This window comes from Carassius gibelio, chromosome A6 (genome assembly GCF_023724105.1).
Source record: "Carassius gibelio isolate Cgi1373 ecotype wild population from Czech Republic chromosome A6, carGib1.2-hapl.c, whole genome shotgun sequence".
NCBI classification, from domain to species: domain Eukaryota; kingdom Metazoa; phylum Chordata; class Actinopteri; order Cypriniformes; family Cyprinidae; genus Carassius; species Carassius gibelio.
In genome coordinates this window covers 26,400,918-26,426,891 of record NC_068376.1, presented here as the reverse complement: position 1 = coordinate 26,426,891, position 25,974 = coordinate 26,400,918, and the positions used below count along the sequence as shown (strand labels likewise).

Below are 25,974 nucleotides of genomic sequence, written 5' to 3'. Positions count from 1 at the left end.
GGGCACTATTTACCCAAAATACTCTTTACTAAAGCCATTGTTCAAGTTGTTGCCAATTTACAAAGTGGAGGATTTTTAAGTTCACATTTCGAAAATTAGCAACATTTTATTCCAAAAGCAATACCTCAACAAAGACATAACAACCGAATAATTGTTTATTTTTTTATGCACTGCACTATAGATCTCAGCAGAGACAGAGGCATAGTGATTTAAAGTACATTCTACAGTAGTGCACATTTGTGAGAAAGCTGTGAGGGAAGTGTCTGGGAATAGAGCATGAAGTGTACATGTGTTGGTCATAAAACTGAGCAACAAGGGAGGGCATGTGTTTGAGTAAAACCATACTTCGTGTTCATTCTCATGGGGATTATATAGCTGACAGGTTTATCCGTGTGTGTGAAATAAATCAGTTTATTCCTATGCCTGGTTAGGGAGGTTGATTCATTTTTCTGGATAACAGAGATAGTTGGTATGTTAATTAAATATTATTCTATACAAGTTGTTGTCAAACTTTTTCAGGTGGCACACAACCTAAACCTATAAATCATTGCTGCACCAAAGTATTTACAGTTTTTTTTTAGTATAAATGAGACTGTGAATGACATGGCCTAAGTTGTCTCTGAATGTCATGTTTATTCATTAAACCCTTTATACTTGTTATTGCAGAAGAGTGTGATGGAGATCTGGTGTCACTGAGCGTGCATGTGCTATCCAAGCTCTTAAACGAAACATCTGAAGCTTGCAGCTGGGTCTGACTGCATGTCTTGATTTAGCTCCATGGAATTTAGACTATTTGTTGGTGAGTAAAGGATCTCTATATAACAGGAGTTAATATTATGACATATCTAAACAGTTTTGTTTTTTGTGATGGTATGTATTTAATACCAGACTCATATACGCATTTTAGAATAACAATAAAATTCTTTACATTTAGTTGATATTTTATTCTCAAGAGGAACTGGGAATAAGTTTGACTTTATGCTTGGTATTTGAGTGTAATTGGTCATATTTTCAAGTAGTTGTTAATTTGTCTTGTTTTCATTGAGTAAAATTGATTTAGAATCCTAATGATTTATTTATTCTCCATTGTTGACACTGATTGGTTGGTTTGTAGTTGGAGGGAAACATCAGCTCCGCCTTCATTTCGCCATGTCATTGGTCTTTTTTCCTGCAGTTGCTGAATTCGTCTGGTGGTTAGAGCAGACTCAACTTCTCCACCCTGCCTATATATAAGATATACAAATCCCTTAGTACAAAATGTTCAACCATGGGGCTCCACAGAAGGTTTAACACACCTCACTTGATCCCACGACCGTGTGAATCCACTGAAATTTCCTGCATGTAGCAAGTTTGATGCGGCCCAGGGGACATACTTACTGCCTGACTGGTGTTTCCTTTGTACTAGCTTCAGTAGATTTACTCGTTTACTTAAACAACCATTCAAGGCCAAAGATTTATGTTATTTATGAATCCTTAGTGACTACATGTGTGGAAATTTACATGTAAACTTTTGGGATATCCTGTGATTTCAGTGGAATTGATTTAAATGCAGTCAGATGTGACATATACAGAAGTTTATTCAATGTTTATTTTTTGTTTAATTTTCTCATAACATCAAGATAATTACAGTAAAAAAATATAAAAAAACATAAAACACATACTATGCTAATCACTTATTACTGCTATTGTGTACAAACATTATGAAAATTGTGTTTTATTGTTTAGAGGTTCAGAAATTTGCCTTCTCAACAGTCAATTGAATCAGGAGAATTGAATATGACAAACAAAACTATTTAAGCACTCACTCATACACATACACTTTCACATGCTAAACAACAATCCTAACCCCCCCCCCCCCCCACCTTACACACCTAACCAAAAAATTATAATACAAAATATACTTTGTATAAAAATATATGCAGTTACTGTAAAGGTCAAATTTGTAATTTGTTGTAGAGACGAGTTTGGCTTTTTAAAAATATGATAACAGCAGTGATTCATCAGACATTGCCATTAAGATCTACATGCAAATGTGTTTAAAGAGTGATGTGTCTAACACAAGATTTTTAGCAGTATTTGTGTTAACACTACCACTCAAGCTTTTTGCTTATTACACATTTTCAGCTCAGCTTGTAGAGAATAATGCTAATAATGCCACGGTCCTGAGGAAACACACATACTGATTAAATGTATTTTGAATGCAAAAGTTGCTTTGAAGAAAAGCTAAATCTCTGAAATGCATAAACGTCCAGAACCTTTCTGAAGTGAATCAAATCAAGAGTGGAAAATGCAATATACTAACATAGGCAATAGAAAATGACACTATATTTTAGTCAGTGAAAGGCCAGGGTTGATAACCACATTTGAACTGATAAGAATCCTAATTTTAAGAACTGTTGAATCCAGACAATAGTACATTTTCTGATGTACCAAAGCATACTACTGTATGTACAGTATGTAGAGCAGCAGTTGTAGATTTGAGAATGCTTTTCCATTATGAATACTGCACATAGATAAGATTTTTGGCTCATCTAAACGTATAATACATATCCTATTCATCATATTCCTTAAGCATGGAAGCACTGGTGGAATCCAAACATATTTGAAAGTGTAAATGTTTGATGTTTGTATGTAATTGATCTGGTTTCTGAGTTGTTATTCATCAGCTAACATTTCAGGCTCAACTGAAACAGATTTGGTTCTTTTATCTCTTGCATTTACACAAAAGGCTGCCTAACAATCAGTTTATTATACTATCATCATTATTATCAATATCAATGTTGCAGTTTTTATCACACCTAATGTTATTGTGCATGATAAGCCATGATGTTTGTTCACTCTTCATGTTGGACATTGGATTGATGTTGACACCGAGTCTCTTACATTGGAGTATCAGTCACTTGTGTCTGGGTGGCGGAGTGTCCATTGGTGGGGGGAGATTCTGGAGACTCCCCATTAATGATGGACTTGTCCAAAGGCTCCTGTTGAGGCAGAGGAGCCACAGACAGCAGTGTGTTTCCTTGGTTCTCCACTTGAAAGGAGTCCTCAGCCTTGATTGAGACGAGACAGTAATTCGATATTGAGCAATGATCCTCAACCCTAATACTATTGATTCATTTAGAATGAGCAGTGATTAGATGGTCACACTTACCAGCTGTTGCCCTTTCGATTGTCCTCGATTAGTCTTTAGAAGATATCCAGCAATTAACAAAGTAGCAAGAAGCAAACCCGTTATCAGAAGAGAGATGAAAACAATTTTAGACTGCTGGCCAGTTCGGGACACTGCCTCCTCTACTTCCACCTAGACACAAACCATTACCAACACAAGTTAGCTTTTGACCTATTGGGTGATATATCTTAGTTTTTATAGCATCACAATATTGTGTGAATTAGGTTTGTGTGAACTGAAGTGTTATACTGTATAGTGTGTTGGTCTGATTTGTTAGCACAGCTGTTTACACTTTAGTTACAGCCTTACCTCACTCCAACTTAACCCTAAACTAAACCACATGGTAAAAGATGCAGTGTTTCTGTTTCAGGTGTGTATTATTCATATGGACTGGAATCTGGGAGTAATGCTTTATTAAACCACTCCTACTCAAAATCCTGATAGCAGATGTACAGACTTCTTCTTCCTTTTGTATTTGCCCTTTCTCTCTTTTTCACCCTGCTTACTTGATTACACGACAAAGTTTTCAGTGTTGCTGACCTTATCGGTGATGTTGTCATTGTTGAACTTCCCAGCCATTCCTTCAGGATCAGCTTCATGAAAAAAATTTAAACAAATCAAAATAAATTCAAAATACTAATATTTTATTCTGATTGTTCACAGCACCGGAATATTTAACATGCAGCCACAATAGTCACTTATTAATTTATATTTGTTTATTTTTGCAATAAATTTAGGCTTTAGAGAATTTTAAATTCCAATTCATACTGAAGTGAAACAAGTGAACAAAAAGTACCCGGAAGTTTTATAGCTTGAATTAATGTGTGTAAAAATGAATTTAAATTCAAAGATATTCAATGTTAATTTTTAATTATATGATAAACTTTGAATGTTGGTTTTAAGTTGGATGCTTTTATACGAGCGATAGATGCCATCTATAGACATTTGTATGTATTTCATATTTATAATTGTAGAGTTATATATTTGATCATAATTAATCAAATAATTAACTATAATTAATGTATTATTTTGTGGGGTGAACAACAAAACAATACAAACCTTCAACGCTGTCTCCATAAACAATGATCTCATCCATGTTGTCTTTCTGATAGATTTCAAGTTTGCAGTCTTCACCACAGAGATGTTCTAGAACACTCTGTATCTTGACTTTAGTCTCTTCCTATTGGGTGAAAGGTTTTTGAATAAGTGTTGGACATATATATATATATATATATATATATATATATATATATATATATATATATATAAAATTTTACATGTAAACCTGAGGAAAAGAGTGATGCCTTAAGCCTTCCTCTCTTTTTCTCCCCTTTCTTTCTTTCTTTCTTTCTTTCTTTCTTTCTTTCTTTCTTTCTTTCTCTCTGTATCTCATATCTCTTTCTTTCCTGGAATGTAGTGTAATATGACACGTGTATGTTCAGGTTCTCTCTCATAGCAACAGCTTCCCCTTCCACTCAATCACAGCTCTCCAAGGAAACATTGGCGAATAGAAGAATACCCATAAAAATGCCATTTTGATTATAAATGTTATGATTAACACTAAAGTAATCATGTTGCTAATAAACTTTCAAAAACTTTCAAAAATTAAATAGATAATAAATTAGGCAGTTTTGCTGGTGATGGAAGATGATGACAGTTTAACGTTTTCTTTTTTGTTAAGATAGGTGTCAAATTCGTCCTGAATTTTAGCTGAAAACATCAGATGTCATGATGTGTGCTTTAGTCATTTACACACACAGGTCATTCATGATTTTTTCTTTTTTTTTCAAATTTTTTCTCTCGTAGTAGATACTTTATTCTACTGAGACCCTTTACTGGCTCTGAAACTAAACCTAGAGGCCGTCTGTGTGTCTTGGCAGACTTCCTGCTGCCGCCCATGGATTGTAATGGAATGCTATTGATGTGCAGGCCACAAGGCCTCTATGACGGCTCCACTTAGTGAGCCTTAACACAAAGCATAACACATTTATTAGAGTCTCTATGAGACAACTTTATTAATACAAAATTTATATACTTATAATGTTGACTATACTTATAAGACGACTTGATTGTCATATTGGCAAAAGGAAGACACAACTAGCAGTCTGTCTATTGTTTTGTCTGAGACTGAAGGCTCTGAATTACAGTATGTTTTTTTTCTTAATTTTTATTAATGTGGATTATTCTGAACACACTTTAGTGTGGGCTTCCTGAAATTTAATGGTATTTGGGTGCTGTGTGTCCCGAGTGATCAGCATACAATACAACAAATTCAGCATACAATACTTAGGCATACTTAATAAACTAAAGCTTGGGTGAGTTTCTTACCTCTACTGTACACTTAAATTCGGTCTTTTCAAACTAGTCAGGATGGATCTAGAATCAGCACTGCTACTATTATTTAATATTATTTTCCCAGATTCCACACAGTTGTCACAGGATACATCCATACCAGTACTTACACATGTGGAGGAGGCCTTTAGTTTCAGCAGCACATCATACTTGTATCGCACTGGTATTTTATCCACACAGACCACATTGCCCTGCAAAATTAACACAAATATAAGACCAGAAGTCATCTTTACCTAACAGAACACATCATCCAAAAAGTGAATTATTTTATAATGTTTTAAAATAATGTTTATAAGGTACTGTATAGAGTGTCTTCATCTTAGAAGTGACACTGTTTATTTCAGGTGGGTTTGGTTCGGTCTGATCTGGGGTCTGTGTGTTAGGCTGAGTTGACTCAGTGGTCTTAGTTCGTGGCGTCTCTGAATCAGGAAACATAGTGGGGAAAACGACAATCTGGATCTGATGATCTTCTGTGAGGGAAATATACTTGTAATTACTTGACTTGTTGTAGTCATGGTCATAAAGAGCTGTTTTTCTACTACAGCTTAATGTGTATATATATGTTTTTTTTATACCTTTTTTCTGCACCTTTCCTGTTGGAAGGAGTAGATCACCATCCCCACGGGTGTTGACGCCTGAATCTTCATGCACATCTTCACAAATCACAGCTGAAATATAAGGTAAACGATGTCACAGCGGCTCATTCAAATTATTTGCATCCAAATCTTAATCTTTCTTTCTTTTTAACGGCATATGAAATATACAATCTTTGTTTGGCGGATGATAAAATACTATAGACTTGCACTGAAGGAGGGAACTGAGTAAGAAATTAATAGATTTTTTCCTGCAAAGGATGCATTAAATTGCTCAAAGGTAACAATAAAGACTTATTCTTACATATAAAAAAAACTATTTCAAATAAATGCGTTTCTTCTGAACTTTCTATCCATTAAAAATAAATTAAATAAATAAATAATAATAATTGCCATTTCCACAAGATTTTTAAAGAGGTCATATGATGCTTTTTTAAATATCATTATTTTGTGTATTTGGTGTAATAGAATATGTTGACATGCTTTAATGTTCTAAAAACAACATTATTTTTCAAATACTGTGCCTCTCTCAAACACGTAGTTTTCTACAAAGTCCCTTTCGAAAAGCGCTGTCTGATGCTCTGATTGGCTAACTGAGCAGTGCATTGTGATTGGCCGAACAATGCGAGCACTCGTCGGAAATGTAATTTCCCATTACCATAATCGTGAGCTTCATCTTTCAAAATAAATGTCCTTAGTTTTACCATCAGTTCAAGCCAGAAAGGGGAACAGAGGGGTGTGACAATTCATACGCCAAACATACACTAGCAATAACCTTGCGACCAAAAGTAAATCCAAAAATGGCTCCAAAAAGTGAAGTTGCTTATAAAAAAATAAAAAAAATAATCAAATCATTTGAACTTGCTGACCAAAACTTATGAACAGTTGTGTATTTCCCTTTGTACAAAAGTGTGTAAATATAAGTCATGCATTATCATTATTATTTCTGAATCCTGAGACAATTAAGTAACAATCCGATGAACACAATGGACAGAAATGGCTTCCAAAATCGAGAAATCTTGACACATTGAAGTTGTGTTCTGATACATGCACATGTTTGTGACTGTTTTTACATTCAATAAAACTGCAGTAACAAAGCTCAGGTGTACTCTGTGTTGAAGAAGTTGTGAAGAATGTCAATCTACATTTGCAACTTTTGCTGGATTGGCAAGAAGCAATGTTGCTTGCATTGCAACAGGCTTCTGTTTACAGCATAACAATTTTACACTTTTTTTTCTCACTTTTTTCTCTATTGCTGGCCACGAAAAGCCACAGATAAACTTCTGGTGAGACCTTCTGTGTTCCTCTTGTGGTTGCATTTATAACAAAACTGCAGTCACAGTGGGTCAGAATTAATGCATCTAATTAAATCTAAGTGCAAGGACGCTCCCCCCAAAAAAAGCCTTGTAGTCTAAAAAGCCTTTAAGTCTGTATGTGTCTTTGTGCAGAATTTGGTTTACACGACATGCAAATGCGTTAACCAGCACTCTCTCTTTGTCCTCACCTTAGTTGCCAAAGTTTTTCGACCTGTGCTCAGACAATCTGTGGGGTATTTGGAAAGCCTGTGGCGAGTGCTTCATGGTTGTTTCAAAGTGCACTTTTCCGGAGATGTGGCATTTTAAATTGTCCCCCTTGTTCATCAACCTCATCAGTGATCAGTCACGTTTGGTAAGAGCAGAGAAACACACACACTAACACTCGGCATGTCATTTCTGTCCTCACTGAAAGTGAATGTGGTTATATGATGTTTAGTATGCGAATGTGGAGTAGGATTGATGAAGCTCGTATGTGTTTGCAGTACACAAGCCACAGACGGTTAAGAACGCTGATTCCACTGTGTGAGCCTGTCTTTTTCACACACACACACACACACACACACACACACACACACACACACACACACACACACACACACACACGTTTGTTTTTGTGAAAAGTGGAGGCATCCCATAGGCGTAATGGTTTTTATACTGTAGAAACTGTATATTCTATCGCCCTTCACCAACCGTACACCTAACCCTAACCCTCACAGGAAACTTTGTGCATTTTTACTCTCTCAAAAAAAAAAAAAAACACATTCTGTTTGATTTATATTATGTCTCCCTGTCATGGCTGCTTCAACACTAACTGTGAACCCTTCAACACTTACTGAAACCACGCTTTCTTTCTTTGCATGAACATTTGGGCGGCATTATTCAAATATTTCCACATAGTGACGTACACATGTGGGGGCGTGTTTGAATGAGCCATTTTAGGGGGGCGTGGCCTTTACTTTGATAAAGACTTTAGTCTTTGCAACTTTACAGATCTTCTTTATGCACCCAGAGCATGTACTGTAACACTCCAAAGAGAAAGGACAATTTTAAATCACATCATATGACACCTGTAAGCAGCACAACTGTTTTCAACATCGAAAATAATATGACATGTTTATTTACCAGCAAATGATTTCTGAAAATCATGTGACCTTGAAAACTGGAGTAATGATGCTGAATTAGAATAATAAATCACAATATCACAGTATTTACAGTACTTTTGATAAAATAAATGCATTCTTAGTGTGCATAATAGAGACTACTTTCAGAAACATGAAAAGAATCTTACTGACCCCATGGTAAGGCACGACTCACATGTTTTCTTCAGAAATTATTATTATTATAATTAATCAGCCTTAACCGAGCTGTAAATCATCAATGTTGTGTTGTCTCAATAACAGAGTTCCATGGACTCAAACCCAATTACCCGTTTAATTGAGATGTTTTCTGTCTCCATCACCCACGAGCATTGTAGTGTATGAGTTAAAACTTGTGTTAGAGATTACTTGCTAAGCCATGGAGTTTACACTACACGGGCGATGTGAATTTGAATCTGGCTGGCAAATATTTTTTTCTTTTTCTTATTCTGTTCTATCTATTATGCTTCTTTTTGTGGTGCTGGAGTTGGTGAAGCTGGTCCTGGTTTGACCAGAGAGTTGAATTACAACGTTACTGACTTTGTTCAGTTGGCCATGTCCAAACTGATTGATTGAACAGCAAAAGTTTACAAAACTCAATCTTTGTAATTCAGAGGTATGTTTAGAATTATCTTATGCTTAACTGGTTAAAGTCGATTAAATTGCATAATGTTTTTCAGAGCCAGAGGAATGAACACTGACCTAATTTCCGAACAGTTCTGTCCAGGGCTGCACTGGTTTGAATCCATGAGTTAAATGTGCTGTGTGTAATTAATAGACTGATTGTGCATGGATACATCAGCACAGACTGAGCTTATAAAACCTTAACCTCACCCCTCCTCCCTGCCACAAGAGGTCCTGACCTCTGACCCCATCCATGCCTCAACACACTCCCCCCTGGAAACCACAGAGAGAGTTGATCAGAAGTTAAAAAGAGAATAAAATTGAAACAGACGGAGGCAGGGAGATGGAAAGAGCAAATAAGAGACTCTTTGTGGAGCCATTTCTAGTTTGGCATAATTATGTGCTGAAAAATGAGATTTATGTGATTTTCTACAAGAGATGTTTTGAATAAAGCAGTGATTCTATTCTAAAATATTTTTTTTTCTATCTTTGGTCATGTGTCAGTGCTCAGCATGATACACATGAAACCTAAAGCGAGACAGTACTGAGTCAGATCACTGTCAGAATGATTAGGTGTGTCCATCCATTATAATGAAACGATTATCTAGCATTATTTGCATAATTCTCTTTAGCACACAGCAAACTTCACCTCAGTTTAATTCATTCTAAGCAATCTTTTGATTGATCACACACAAAATATTTGCATTTTTTAAAGTTTTAGTAATCAGCAAACAATATTTCCCATGTTTTTATTTAGCCTGTAAATTAAATAGCCATGAGAAGTAATGCTATAATATGATTTAGCAGTGTTTCTCTCTTTGCTAAATCTCTTCTGCTTGTATTATTATATTTATAAATCTGGATAAAGTGTATTAAACTGTATTCTGATGCTAGCATCTAGATTTTCCCAAGGTTCAAGGAGAAATGCACTAAGAATGAATAGGATTTGTTTGCATGCGCTGGCTTGTTTTGACTTAAAGAGTTGTGCAAATCGGTAATGGCGCAAACACTAACTAAATGACCTCTGAATGCAATTTGCACAGTGCAATTCCCATCTTTTGAACTGGGTTCGAGTGTTATTTTGTGGAGGTGTAACTGTTTAGTGATATCGGCCTGAAGTGTTTTGTAAATTAGATTTATAAGCAGTTTTAGGTAGCTTCACAAGAAAAATTAATTCTGCTTCTGTGTAATACACTTTCCAATTTTGTATGTGCACTGATTTAGTGAAAAAATTCAAACCAGGGGATTTATAGGTACTAAAACAGTAAATTCTTTGTCATCAAAAATCTCACTTGCAGGATATTTTTATTAGCATCACCAACTAATTTTTTTTAATAATATTTATCTTCTTCTGACGTTCAGACTAATAGGATTTGCTGAGGAAATTATACTTAGAAATATTGTTTTTATTATCCTTAGAATCCATGTAAATCCCCTTATTTGCCGTTTCCATGTTCCCAAAAGAAATGTGACTTTTATATCTTAGTTGTGTCTCCTTGCCAGCAATGAGATTAAATGGAAAGCTAATGGAGACATTTACATTCTTATCTTGACAGAAACACCCTAGACATGTGCCTCTAGACCAGTCTTTCCCAACCTTTTTATTTTATTTTATTTTATTTAAAATAATAATAATGAAATAGGAAGTTATGATAATTTTCCACGGCACACTTGATGCAGCACAGTGGTTGGGAAACACTGCTTTATTCCTTCAGAAGAGATATTAATAGCATCTCAAACTGTGGTCAGGTTTGCCTTGAGATTTCATTATAACCTTTCAATATAATAATCTGTAGTTTTTATGAATTGACTCTTTATTCTAGCTGCATGCCAGCAATTGTTTCAATTATTTCTTTTTAAGACTCCTGAGTTACTGAGTAGTAAGTGATTCATGCCAAAGTTTTTTTTCCCCACCACCATGAGCTGAAGTCACCAGATGGGCACATTCAAATCTTGTTTTCTCCTCCTCCTCCTCTTCTCCAGTATCCATCCTCCTGCGTCTCTAAGCTCCTTGTTCTTAGCATGACCTCACCTCAGCGGTATTCACTCATTCATTCACTCGCTCTCCTCAGGGCTACTACCAGCCTGATATGGCTTTGTTTATTTTTCTTCCCATTAATTGGTTAAACTGAGGAAAATGTGTGTGGTATCAGGCATGTGAGTTTCTGTGTGCCAGGTATTTCAGAGGCGTCTTGTTTTGATGTGTTTGATGATTTAATTTAGAGGCACTTGCAAACAGAGCAACTTTGCAAACATCTTAACCAACACAGTTTGTTTTTCTTCTCAAAGATTTGCTTTGCACAGTGGAAATCTTGCTGAACCGACACATTATGTTAGATATATTTCAGCGCAAAGATAACCTAGAGGTAAACTTAAATTGACCCTTGGCTTGAAATTGGAATTATTTTCTATGCTTCTCTCCCTTCCTTGCTTCCTGTAATCTGACAGAAAAATTGCTTTTTAATGAAGTTTATCTTTCAGTAGTTCTGATAAAGCCGAAAAACTATGTTCATTACTATTATTTATAGTAATAATGTTTTAACATACTGTTCAAATGTTTGGGGTCGATACATTTAAAAAAAAATATAATATTCAATTAAATACATAAATAAGTTAAATGCATATATAAATAAATAAAATGTAATGCATACATTGGAAGAACAGTAAAAAAGCAACTTCTAACAAACTACACTGAACTGAATCATGTAGAAACTACTTCGAAAGCATGAAAGACTTTTCTCTAAAGATGCTACATAGTTCAAAATAAATTATACCATATAAATAGCTCTGAATAACAGTGGCCTGTATAGAGGGAAGGCACAACAGAGCCCGTTACTCAAAGAATCATATGAAAGCATGGCTTCAGTTTGCCAGAGGGGACAGTACTGCTGCTCCCTAAACGCACCATCCCAACTGCTCAAACAACAACAAATAAACATTTAAAAAAACTTTCGTTCTATATTAATATTAACAAACATATACTTTTTAAAAACTATTCTGCTTAGGGCACCCATTGGGCCAGCAGCGGCCCTGAGAGGGTATATTAATGACCCAGCTGTGATGTGGAAAAATATTTTTTGTTCACATGAGAGCAACAATGAGCTCCCAAAACACCATAGAGAGTGGCATAGAAGGCTCACAGGGAATGAATATCTGGCTAAAATAGTAAGGATAGGAGAAAACCTCATTACTGAGCCAAATTAAAGGGACAGTCCATTCAGTGTACAGAAAGTCAATGGGTTCCAGTGTTTGGACTTTTAAGATAATTATATAATTATTTGAAATCATTTTTAATTAAATATTTCATTTCCAATTTTTGTGTGACACTGATTGCATTTCCCTTTTTATTTCTGTATAATCTTTCTTAATTATGGACATCTGTGTTCAGTGTCCAGAGGAACAACTTTTTACTAAATGTTTTTGTTTTAGAAAGGAAGAATAAAGGTGAGAGTTGATGTCAATAATAAAAGGCCAGTTCACTCAGGATCTTGCACAAGCACCAGCACCATCCCCAACATTAGAAATAAGCCTCTTCCAACCATAGGGAACATCTCTACATCCCCCTTCCACACAAATGTTACGTCTATTTGCCCCCATCCCCCAATTCCTAAATCCATTCCCTCCATATTTCACATCACATAACAGGAAGTTACATATCTTATTCTCTGACTATGCCTGCCTTTTTCTTCAAAGCTCTTTGGGAATTTAATGTTTTGAGATTGTAACCCCAGGAATGCTTGAATAATGGGATCGGATGGATTCGTTATAAGCTGTTGTGAAAAGGAATGATAAAGGAACCTATCATGTGAGGAAAAAAAAGCATGCGGTGTGGGTGTCAATAAAGCAGGATGTATATTTTCTACATCTCGACTGTGATCCTCAAGGCTGCTCAAGCTGGTTGGTGAAGTCCCACGTCACAGTTTTTCTTGGAGCTAACAACGCGTTCACTACATCATGCCCTGCTCCACACTTGATAACACTGACAGTTCGTCAGCTGTTATGAGAGATCAGCATTACTACAACAGATGCATGAGCATATGCCTCCAACCCCCGTCTCAAGTACATCTGTCACTTTTGCTTATCAAAGGCAAAGAAAATGTCATTAAATCTCAGTCATAAATTACTACATAATTATTATTTTTTTTTTTGTGACTTGCAATTTTTCCTGGTGGGCAAAAATAAATCCCATAGACTTCCATTTAAAGGTGAACCAGAATGTAAAAGAGACTTGGGGATTGGCTCTTTTGACCTTTGATCAGTCAAAATCATCCAGAAAACCCTAGAAAGCACTCATAGCACCCGTGCAGTCACCAACCACTTCTGGGTGTTCTCTTAGGGATGCTGGAATTTGAGACTCAAAGAATCCAGTTACAGGGAAGGAGGAGTAAGTTTGGACTTCCTCTCTCTCCCTCTCTCTCTGTAATAACATGCCCCCCCCCGCCCCCGATCTCTGGACCCTCAACCCCTCTCTTCCTTGAGTGTGGGGCCCGCATTGTCTCCACCCATAGAGAGGGCAGCAAACATATGGAGGAAAGATAGACCCTTATGTTTCTAATCAGACACTCCTTGAGCAGCCCAACCCCTTCACTCTCTGCGAAGCATCAACAACAGAGCTTGTACCCCTTTAAGCTACACTAACTGAGTTACTGGACACAAGCCAGTGAGAGTGAGAGCTGTGCTTGGTTGATGGGAGTATGCGAGGGAATGCATGCATTGCCCTGAATTGGCTTTAGAAAATAAACATACTGTACTGCATGACTAGAATGATGTGATAATTGAAACAAATTGAACCTGGTATTTTGACACCTTAAATGATGAAAAATAGATTTGAAATTAAATATACATATTTCCTCATATTGATGCATGGTTGAGTGTATTTTTATGTGGCTAAATATCATTTTATGCATGGATTTATAATAAAAATCAGAGGAAATGATAGATTAATGACACTGATGTACAAGCAGCAAACAGTGATTTTAAGCATAAACTTCACAAAATCTATAAACTGGTTCTTCAAATCTGATTGGTTAATCACAATGTTGTTCCAGGGACAACAAAGATGTTGTCCCAGGAACATGTCTCACTTGGTAAAATCAGGTTTAGCCTCTCGTAATGTTGTCTCTGACTGAATTTAAAATATGTATTACATCATACGGTCCACAACTTTTGCCGCCTAGGGTCTTCTAAACACCTGGATGCTTCATAGTCCGCCAAATTCACAAAATCCTCTTTATGCCTAATGGAATTTCAACAGATGGACTCTTTAATTCGCATACAGACGCACACACGGCCACCTGGTGATTTAATATATGCACAGACACACTGTGTGGGTGAGAGCGAATCAATTGATCCCAAGCCGTTAACTTGAGAAGAAACTCATCAACTTTGTTTACAGCGTATTGCTGTGATGTAAAGAGGTGTGGTGGCTTCGCAGACGGAGAACTAGCAGAGCAGAGTCGAGAAATACATGCATTAAAGCAAGTGCTCAAACTTTCACTTTTAAAGTTTTCTTTTTAATAGTTACTTTAAGTTACGAGTAGATAGGACCCATTCGAAAGCAAAATGTTCGTTCATAACAATCTCCTCCCCTAAAGCTGCACAACATCTTCAGGGATACAAAGTTGGGTCCAAACATCTGCAGGAGAAGAAAAGTGAAGTAAAGCGTACTCACCTTGAAATGAGACAGCAAAGAGACAGGTTAAGAAAGCAACGCTTGACACTTTGTGGCATTTTCTCTGTGTGGCCATCGTGAGAGGACAGTCCTGCAGCATGTGTTGTGACTGTGTGTCAGAGTGGGTGAGGTTTGGGTTTGTTTCACTGTGAGTCTCACACAAGGGATAAAGCCAATGCCTGTGCTCCTATAGAGTCATGCTTGGCCCTTCCCCCTCTCTTTTTAACTCGCTACCACTCACTACTTTAACCGTTCCACTCTATTCTATTCTTTTCTTCATTCCCCTGACCGGAGTCGTAATTATAGAGTATAGTGTCTGTATCCAAAGTAAATCAAATTGCATGTTTTTAATCTTTTGAAGTGAAGTCGATTAAGACAAAATAGAGACAGCATCAGTGCTCAATTTATCCACCGGCTTGGTGTGATGCCATTCTAAAAAAACTCACATGGTAAAATAACATAGATACATATTATCATAACCATGCTGTAACAAAGGAACAAAACATTGTGTGGATATTTTGTAAGTTGACTTGTGTTTGGCCATTTTAAATGTGCATATATCTATGTAAAGCACTGGAGAAAAACTGAATGTAAACATTTATATTTTATAGCTCCTATAAATCTGAACGTCCACACAATGAAATGTGTGTTGTTGCAGTATCTCCTGTTATGTTAATGCACACTGTCCAAACTCAACAAAGTGACTCAAGTAAATCCATTTAGGACATTTTGTGCTTATAACAATGTTAATGTCTTTGTTTAGGATTTTACATACATTACGTGTTACTTTTATTTTTACACGCTGTTTTCATTTGATCCAGGTGTAAAGAAACTAGGACACAGTGCTGCCCTCTGCTGTTTAAAATTTCAAACAACACATTTATCCATTTACAATATTAGAGTATAGGCTGTATGAGACTGCAGGACTCAAAAACAAAACAAACCAAATGTATACAACAAATACAAACGTTTAAATATGATAACCTTAATGAACATCAACCTTAGGTCAAATATCATTTTATAATATTTTTTAAATATTGTTTCAAATACTAAAATGTGTGATCAGGCTAGGCAAATTAGAAGTAGCAATAATTATTTTTAACTGATATGAATTGAATATTAATATCCAATATCTAATCCCTCTAACAAAATAAAGACTTCAGAGTCTACTTTGTTCATGGAAAGCGGCATATTGCATATTCATCTTGCTATCATGATTATTCCTTTTGGATAAACTTCATAGAATCGTAGATTCAGTCTCTGGTTATTGAGGCTGGATTTAATTAGATGTTGGCAGAAGAGATGAATGACAGTGTGATGCTGTGTTCAGGAAGTCATATTTCAAAGTGATGGTGTGAAAATATGTATTGTTCTGAGGGCCTGGCTTGGGTATTTTCTTGGATGTTTAAGTTCAACTTCAACTTTTTAACTTTTTAAATATTAAATGAGTTTTAAAACTAAATGAGCTGGCATTTTGGGGTTACTTTTTTTTTTTAAAGAAGTGGTTGGAAATTTGTCTGGGATGCTGCGGCCTCAAATCCCTGAAGGGTGATGCTGTCCGTCCATCGCTTTAGTGAGTGTAGGTTTTGACTGGCACTGTTATGCCCTTGGGTGAAGTACTTAAAAGTTTCTCCAGTGTGACTTCAGTGTCGGCAACAGATTACTGCAATCACTTTGGAACTTGCTGACAAATCTTGGTTTTAATAAGTGAAGTTTCTAAAAAAAAAAAAAAGGTATTATATTATAAGGTTGCTTTCAATTAATCACTTGGGTGTTGCTATACCACTGTTTTAGCTCTGTTTAAAACAACTGGATGTGGTTTTGTGTATTTTTTAAGTGAGTGGAATTCACATCATATTTACATCGGATAGCTGTAAACGCTCACTAAACAGATGTTTGGAAGAAACAGAAGCTATTTGCCTTATTAGAAGTCAGAATGATTTTGAAACTGATATTTCAAGGTAAAACATTTTTTACATAGAGTTGTTTTAACAACAATATCGGCTAGTGCTATTTTAACCTCAATTCAAATTACTGGTGCATCTGTTATTTTCACAAACCATACAAATATAATATTTTACCACTAAATGTCCTGGGTCTTGTGGTAACATCTTGTTGATTGTTACCACAGTGTATGGCATAACATTATTACAGGAAGTACAGCAGGAGATGTAAGAGCGTACATGAGAGTGTACTGCATTTCTACTTCTGAAAACAAAGAGACTATAATGGATTTCATGTATTACAGCCCATAGGCATTCAGTCACCATAGGAACTTCTGAAGAGAGTGAGGTTAGCCACGATTAGCTGTCTTACCCTAAAGCATGGTGAAATGTGTTTGTGAAGCTCAGATCGTGAGCCTGTAAGCAATGTTTCCAAAATATTTACAGTTACAGTGCAATATGGAGGCCATTACCCTAGAGAAACAAACTCAGGTCTGTGTGATTAGAGGTTACACAGGACAGGAGCAGGGTAAATTTAATGCGTATTCCTCATCCTGTTGTGAATAATTCATCACTGCATGATATTTAGGAGGATAAAATGTTTTTCTTCCTAATATTACAAAGTGTAATAACTTGCCCCATTTTTGAAATGATTCAATGCAGTATTTTCACAATCCAGTGAATTCAGTATAAAATTAAGTCTCCATCCTAAATTGCTGAATATGTTTTATTTTTGAAATGCAACACATTTAGCTTAAAAAGGATTGTGAACAGTGTTTCATATTGATTTTAAATAGGCAAAAACACAGGATAAAGCAACCTTTAAATAGATTGAAAAAATTAAAATGCTAACAATTATTAACTTTATTTATTTTTATTTTATTTTTCATTCATTTTTTTACGACCTTGTAAGTTAAGTGAAATGTATGAACTTCTACTTGCTCATTATACTTGCTTATTAATTGCTTACTATTGCTTACTATAATTGCTTAATGTTCTACAAGGGTTGTGATTAAAACAATTTGTTTTTGTGCAAAATGAAAGATAAATATCAACTTTTCCTTACATCAATAAGGCCTTCCAAATGAGAGGAAATAACAGCATATTCATGAACATTCTGGAGCAATTGGGTAATGTTCACTACTCTTTATTTCACATCCAAGGCACTCTATGTAGATTTGATCAACTGTGACTGCCTTAATGGCACTTCCATAGGAAATCTAACAACAAGGAAATTGCTGTTAAAAGTTATTGAATAGTCTTGTATTAGCCCAAATGAAGAAAATGTCAGAGGAACATATTGCTTGAGTGATTGTTAGAACTGGGAGCTCAATTCAGTTGCTTATCTGCACCATTGCAGTTATAACCCAGGGACACTGCAGCAGTTATAACTCTAGTGTGGTGTAAGCAAAAATAAAAGGATGGCTTAGATTCTTTTGTATATGACTTTGCTGAACCTGTTCAGAACAAATCTGCAAGCTTGTTCTGTGGGTGTTTGTATCATACTGTGATTATGCAAGTAAGATAGACTCCTCTGTGGGGAACTGAGAAAAAAAAATGAAGGATGAATTCATCAGTATTGAATGTTTCAAGGACATAATTAGTGAGTGGTAATGATCAGGGATGGGTGGACACGCCTGGTCCATCATTTCACTGAAACACCATGAAAGACAGATGTTCTCCTTCACAGCACATAGTCATCTAAGATAACAGAATTTAAGTTGTTCATCGTTTCTGGTGTATTTTATAGTTCTATTTCTAAGGGTTGTATAATCTCATTTAATTATATTATATTATATAAATTTAAGGGTTTAAAAAGTAGACTAGTCTTATTGAAGATTGTGCATTCTTCGAAACGAGTTGGCAGCAGGAATAACAGAACAAAATGTTATATGTATCCCTGGACCACAAAACCAGTCGAAATTGAGAAGTCGTGTGGACGTGCATAGCAGAGCAGTGCAAGGTGAGCATTTCTGTTTATCAAGCATATTATTATTTTTTTTTACATTTTGACCTTCAGCCTTTTTTCAGCCGTTGAATCCACTATTAGGAGAATAATCCTGGAATGTTTTCATCAAAACCTTTCAAAATTTCTTTTTTCGACTGGAGAAAAAAAGACATGAACATCTTGGATGAAATATGGGTGAGTAAATTATCAGGAAATTTTAATTTGATAGTGAAATAATCCTTTAAGACAGTAAATATATCTATATGTTATTTAATAAATATAACGATTGATAAATGTTTAAATTAATGTAATGATACTTTTGACTCATCTGAACTGTAAATTGTGCTTTTACTGTAATTTTATATTATTTTAATGAATATATTAATTAAAATCTATTAATAGCTATCTATAGAAAACAGGTTTTTAACAGTTAAAAAAAAAAGTAAAAAAGGGGTCAGATAAAGATAAAAAATAAAATAAATTATAATCGACGGCTAAATTGTAGTTTTTCATGCAAAAATATTAACATTATAAGCGGACATCAGGAAAAAAACTAATAAAGTGCTAAAAACATATACTGTAATCCATAACATATACAGTATTGTTCAAAATAATAGCAGTACAATGTGACTAACCAGAATAATCAAGGTTTTTAGTATATTTTTTATTGCTACGTGGCAAACAAGTTACCAGTAGGTTCAGTAGATTGTCAGAAAACAAACAAGACCCAGCATTCATGATATGCATGCTCTTAAGGCTGTGCAATTGGGCAATTAGTTGAAAGGGGTGTGTTCAAAAAAATAGCAGTGTGTACCTTTGACTGTACAAACTCAAAACTATTTTGTACAAACATTTTTTTTTTTCTGGGATTTAGCAATCCTGTGAATCACTAAACTAATATTTAGTTGTATGAACACAGTTTTTTAAAACTGCTTGACATCTGTGTGGCATGGAGTCAACCAACTTGTGGCACCTCTCAGCTGTTATTCCACTCCATGATTCTTTAACAACATTCCACAATTCATTCACATTTCTTGGTTTTGCTTCAGAAACAGCATTTTTGATATCACCCCACAAGTTCTCAATTGGATTAAGGTCTGGAGATTGGGCTGGCCACTCCATAACATTAATTTTGTTGGTTTGGAACCAAGACTTTGCCCGTTTACTAGTGTGTTTTGGGTCATTGTCTTGTTGAAACAACCATTTCAAGGGCATGTCCTCTTCAGCATAGGGCAACATGACCTCTTCAAGTATTTTAACATATGCAAACTGATCCATGATCCCTGGTATGCGATAAATAGGCCCAACACCATAGTAGGAGAAACATGCCCATATCATGATGCTTGCACCTCCATGCTTCACTGTCTTCACTGTGTACTGTGGCTTGAATTCAGAGTTTGGGGGTCGTCTCACAAATTGCCTGTGGCCCTTGGACCCAAAAAGAACAATTTTACTCTCATCAGTCCACAAAATGTTCCTCCATTTCTCTTTAGGCCAGTTGATGTGTTCTTTGGCAAATTGTAACCTCTTCTGCACATGCCTTTTTTTTAACAGAGGGACTTTGCGGGGGATTCTTGAAAATAGATTAGCTTCACACAGACGTCTTCTAACTGTCACAATACTTACAGGTAACTCCAGACTGTCTTTGATGATCCTGGAGGTGATCATTGGCTGAGCCTTTGCCATTCTGGTTATTCTTCTATCCATTTTGATGGTTGTCTTCCGTTTTCTTCCACGTCTCTCTGGTTTTGCTCTCCATTTTAAGGCATTGGTGATCATTTTAGCTGAACAGCCTATCAGTTTTTGCACCTCTTTATAGGTTTTCCCCTCTCTAATCAACTTTTTAATCAAAGTACGCTGTTCTTCTGAACAATGTCTTGAACGACCCATTTTCCTCAGCTTTCAAATGCATGTTCAACAAGTGTTGGCTTCATCCTTAAATAGGGGCCACCTGATTCACACCGGTTTCTTCACAAAATTGATGACCTCAGTGATTGAATGCCACACTGCTATTTTTTTGAACACACCCCTTTCAACTAATTCAACTAATTGCCCAATTGCACAGCCTTAAGAGCGTGCATATCATGAATGCTGGGTCTCATTTGTTTTCTGAGAATCTACTGAACCTACTGGTAACTTGTTTGCCACGTAGCAATAAAAAAATATACGAAAAACCTTGATTATTCTGGTTAGTCACATTGTACTGCTATTATTTTGAACAATACTGTACATATTATGATTATGATACTGTATAATCTCAATCTGCTAACCAAATTCAATTAGCAGTTTCCCAATGGCCTGGGGAGTTTCTATTTGTGCCATTTTAGAATTATTATTATTGTTATTGTTATTATTATTATTATTATGTATTTATTAATTTTTTTATGTGTGGTCCACACCATTTTTGTATCCAAATTATATGAATAACACATCGCACTGGAGATACTGTGGACATTACAACAAACCTACAGTATAAATTTTGGCAAAAGTATCTACACCTCATGTTTCTGTGCTGTTTGCAAACAGGTGTTCTTTGGAGCATAAAAATACAATTACTGAAGATTGTTTATCATTGAGTGCTATGTTATTATGAGAAGCTTGGGCAGTCATAATGGAGATTGGTGGCAGAATTTTGTGATAAACTCACAAAAAAAAAAAAGCTATGCAACTATCGACAGTCCTTCAAAAATAATGCTAAATTACAGATTTAAATACTCATTATATATAATGTTTTCACAGATTAGGACCAAAGAGTAAACTGTTATTTTACTACCAGCAATGTTTACTGCACAGGATGATGGGAAAGTAGCTAAAAATCATTGTTATCATTTATGATGCCATTGTGTTTTTTCATGTAGTCACCCAATGAACATGGGACCAAATTGAATCCAATACGGATCTGCCATCAATCTGAATGTCTTTAAATTATTATTGATGATGATCTGCTGTATGGCTAAGGCTATAGTACACTTTTTTTTTTTTGTAGCCACAAATAACAGTAAAAAATCAATTTACTTAGGAGCTAGTCATATTTTCAGCCCTGCAGCTGACCCCAAGTTATTTAATAGAGTCGTTTTCTACAGCCACCGTACTGTACTTTGTTCTTTTTTTTTTCAGACAATGGTGCAGAAGTAGTTTGTTAATTAAAACTTTTGCAATAGGCATTGTTCAGACCAAATGTATAATGATGTAAGTGATCAATTAGTTCAATATGGCTAGTAATGTTTTTTTATTTATTTTTATTAGACTGATCACTGACACTAAATTGCATGGCGATCTGTGCTAGCAAGTCATTTGTGCATAAATAATAAAAATGATTTGCCCTGTGTAATATGAGTGTTAGAGAAAAAAAAAGCTGGAAGTGATTTGTATGAACCAATCTGCCCTAGCCTCATCCTTCCGTTGTTTTATTTATCCCCTCCTAGTGGGCATGGTGATTTATAGGTTAACATAATATTATCAAGGGATGTTTAAATGTCAGTTAATAATTGTAGTCGACAATGAGCCCCGCTAAGTGTGAATTATTCCCTCTGAAGGGTCCTCACCATGATCCATCTTCTGGCTGTAAATCTTTATATGCTGCTTGTCGAATATGCTCCTAAATACAAGGTTTATTTAAATGTCACAAAACATTTAAGCCCACTGAACAATGTCAAGTCTGGATATTGCTTTTGTTTTAGTCCTACTTGGAGAATGTTGAAAAACCAAATATAACTGTGTTTAATTGTTTCTTATCTGCTTTTTCTTCAGTCCCTTCTTCTGCTGCTTTATCTTCAGGGCTTTGTTTCACAGTTGGTGCAAAGAGTGCAGTTTAAAATAGATATTGTGAAAATGGTAAGAAAATATTTTAGGTTTCTTTTGTTAGACTTTGTAAAATATAAAGCCTGAACATCGAAAGGGCCTTCTTCTAATGAATGCAGAAAAAAAAAATCATTGGGCCCTTCACATCATTTTTGTGGAAGCCGCTTCTAACTGGAGCTTGTCATGTTACTTATTATTTAAAGTAACAGCATTTTTTCAAAAACAACAATCTTTATCAGGATGACAGCATTCGAACAGATCAGTTCACTCTCTCTCTCTCTCTCTCTCTCTCTCTCTCTCTCTCTCTCTCTCTCTCTCTCTCTCTCTCTATATATATATATATATATATATATATATATATATATATATACTCATATATATATATATATATTATGGATCATAATGTTTTTTTTATGACTTTATTATTTTTCCTTCGGTCCACTTATAATATAAAAAAAAAATTTTCCATGAAAAGTACATTTAGCCTTTCATTTTACCTTTATCTGACACATTTTTTTGCTACTGTGCCTTCATGGTAAGAAATTATGATAGAAAAGATTATACAGGCAAAGCGGTGATCCAAAAGCACTAGCTCTGGACTAAATGTGGTCTTGTTGCCAAGATGAGCAGAGAATCTGGCAGAACTGTAAGTTGCCACCTTGAGGAGTTTTATCAGTAACACACTGGCCAATGTTCCTGCAGTGGCTTGGCAGCTTGGCTTTTGAGCAGTAAAGCTGCTTGGCTAGACACCAAAGAGGCATGTGCTCTGTCCGACGGGACAAAATGCTGCTGCAGGACTCTACTTAATCTAGCTCTGTTTGTGAAAATTCAATACTGACAATTTTTTGCTTAAAGGGACTGATAGAGAGTAGATGAAAAGATGCCATATATAATTTACAAGCCACCATCCACCAAGATTGCTGGTCATATCACATATTTGATGCAGTTGTGTATTCAATAAATTTTTTCGTTTTGTGTGTATTTAAATGTGTTTGTGTGTGTGTATACATACATACATACATACATACATACATGTTACTATTAATAATGCATTTATCTATCCATCTATCCATCTATCTATCTAAAAAAAAATCAGATGATAAAATCAAAGAGAGGACAACAGTTGCCATTTAGGTAAGTGTAAAAAAGAAAAGAAATGTTGGCCATAAGTAAACATTTCTCTTCACTAGGGGGTGATATTGTACCATTTATTTCTTTCTGAGATTTCCCAAAACACCAATAAAGCTCAGAGTTTTTGGATAGTATAAAACTTAATTGCAGAATTAACATTGACTGTGTCTGGTAATAAACTTATTATTCAGTTATAGCTGAATGGAGCAAGAGGTAATGCCAAATAACCTCAGAAAAAATGTCTACAAATCCACAGAAACAAATGCAGATGTAAAGAGTGTAAATGTACTGTTTATTGCTGTATAAAGATATATAAATCTGATCTGAATATAATTTTGTCCCACCTGAAAGTAATATTTCATATCATGTTCATTTCTAAAAGAAAGGTCTGCAACTCTTCCTTGGTGTCCGCTGATGTTGTACGACTTTCAGAAATGACTTAACATTAGTTTCAATGAATACATTTAACAACATGAGCAGCAAGCTGCATAGGTTAACACTAGAAAGATATCAGTGTATTGTGCACACTACATTAGTCTTTTTTTAAAAATCATAATCCCATGGGGATATTGTTTTGAAGACACTGAAGTTGGAAGCATGTATGTGAATATATTAGAATTGAGGGTTCATAACAAAATATGCTGAGAGAAAGCTCAGATACAACACTACCATATAAATGTAGATGTTGTCTACCAAGCCTAGATTTGTACTGATATGCTTTGAGACTAAATTTGTCCTCAAAAAAAAAAAAAAAAAAAAAAAAAAAAAAACATTTGTAAGCATTCCAAAAAAGTATCCTTCGGGACAATGTTTTTTTTAAATCATCTTTTGCTCACTGCACTGTGATTATCAATGCCCTGGAACTTTATGCTTTATATTTAACATCTTGCATGTACAATAATATGTACAATTGCCTCCAGGACATTTACACTGGTTTTAAAAGTGTATTTAACTAATTTCCTTGCCATAGTGAAGAATAAACAAAACAAAACAAAAACAAACAAACAAGCAAACATAAACAATAGTAATGAGATCAAACAAGACTGCTTAAAAAAAATCTATTGAAATCCTACTGGATAAACTGAAGCCCCCCCCCCCCAACATTGTTGTTTATACCATCTTATTTGGTTCTTTAGAGTCTTTTTATTTACAGTAGTAAATTGTAAAATATCAGCTATGATTGCCATCATTTTACTGTAAAAAACATTGTAAAAAAGAAAACAGTGACAATATTCACATGCATTACATGTGTTATTTTACAGTTCTGAATATTAAATAATTTAATGTTAAGATACCAACATATTCGAGCTACTCGAGCTACTTTTACTAAAAAAAAATCACCTTTATACAGTACTTGTTACCATAAAATATTTACAGTAAAATTCAATTTATTGACTTTTAAAATAACAATCTTTAGCATATGTCGTAAGGTAATGATAATTCCTGCAGGATTTTTAATAAGGGCTGTAGGCTTTATTAAAAACATCATAATCTTTTAAGATCGTGCATGTGCAGATATATTCATTAAAGAGATAAAAAAATGTGTTAAGGCTTTCTTAGTAATCAAGCTCGAAAGCTCTTTCATCAGTCAGTGTATGTTCTGCGTTGTGTGTTCGTGAGTGGGCTATGTGGGCGTTGAACACACTGTTTCGACTGAAGAGCATTGCCTGCCTACATCTCAGCACGGCTCTGCTCTCCAGTTATGCTCAGTGCAGTACTATCTCTTCAGGTATGAGCTCATAACACAAGACGAACAATATTTTACAATAGTGAATGAATGGACGCGACGACTGGGAGAAATGGAAAGTACTTCGCCTCCGAGAGCGTTTCAGCACCACTTTCACTGGACAGCGCAACAGCTTTTCCCACTTGGTATCGCGCTTTGGGAGATTTGCGTGTGATTTCCGTTACGTGGGGGAATGGAGTTTGTCGTATTGGGGGCCATCGTACATCAAGTGATTAACGAGATACCCAAAAATCTGCAGGCGACTGTGTTTTTAGGTGATCGTACTGGAGGTGTTTGGCAACAGCGGCGGCAAATAGAAGAAGGTAAGTGCATGGAAATGGGTCAACTTTGAAGAGCTCTCACGGATTCCTTGCGGGAAAAGCGTCGCTCTATTAATTTCGTCGATGTTGATTAGTTGATTTCAAAGCAATGTTTTTGGGTTCCACGTAATAATAGAGGTAGGCACGATATTTGTGAGACATTGAGAAAATGATGGCTTCAAAATACATATTGACCAGTAGTGCGGCACTTTGGCAAATCAGACTTTTCTGTGCTTATATGGCG

At 35.4% G+C, this 25,974-nt stretch overlaps 2 protein-coding genes across 3 annotated transcripts in view; one reads left to right on the top strand and one right to left on the bottom strand.

Moving 5' to 3' along the window:
- Positions 1–1,547: 1,547 nt before the first annotated feature.
- On the bottom strand, positions 1,548–15,016 carry LOC128015892 (uncharacterized). The gene is made up of 8 exons (XM_052600133.1): positions 14,862–15,016; positions 6,097–6,189; positions 5,822–5,991; positions 5,632–5,712; positions 4,229–4,349; positions 3,710–3,762; positions 3,152–3,301; positions 1,548–3,050 (listed from the first exon to the last, which is right to left on the bottom strand). The coding sequence occupies exons 1-8, from the start codon at positions 14,959–14,961 to the stop codon at positions 2,880–2,882; spliced, it is 939 nt and encodes a 312-aa protein (XP_052456093.1). The 5' UTR covers positions 14,962–15,016; the 3' UTR covers positions 1,548–2,879.
- A 10,322-nt stretch (positions 15,017–25,338) lies between these two features.
- Positions 25,339–25,974, top strand: part of LOC128015889 (metabotropic glutamate receptor 4-like) — a 159,181-nt gene continuing 158,545 nt past the window's right edge. For both annotated transcript variants that reach the window (XM_052600111.1, XM_052600114.1), the window contains exon 1: positions 25,339–25,733. The gene's annotated coding sequence lies outside the window, so the exon portion shown is untranslated. The remainder of the gene's footprint in view (positions 25,734–25,974) is intronic.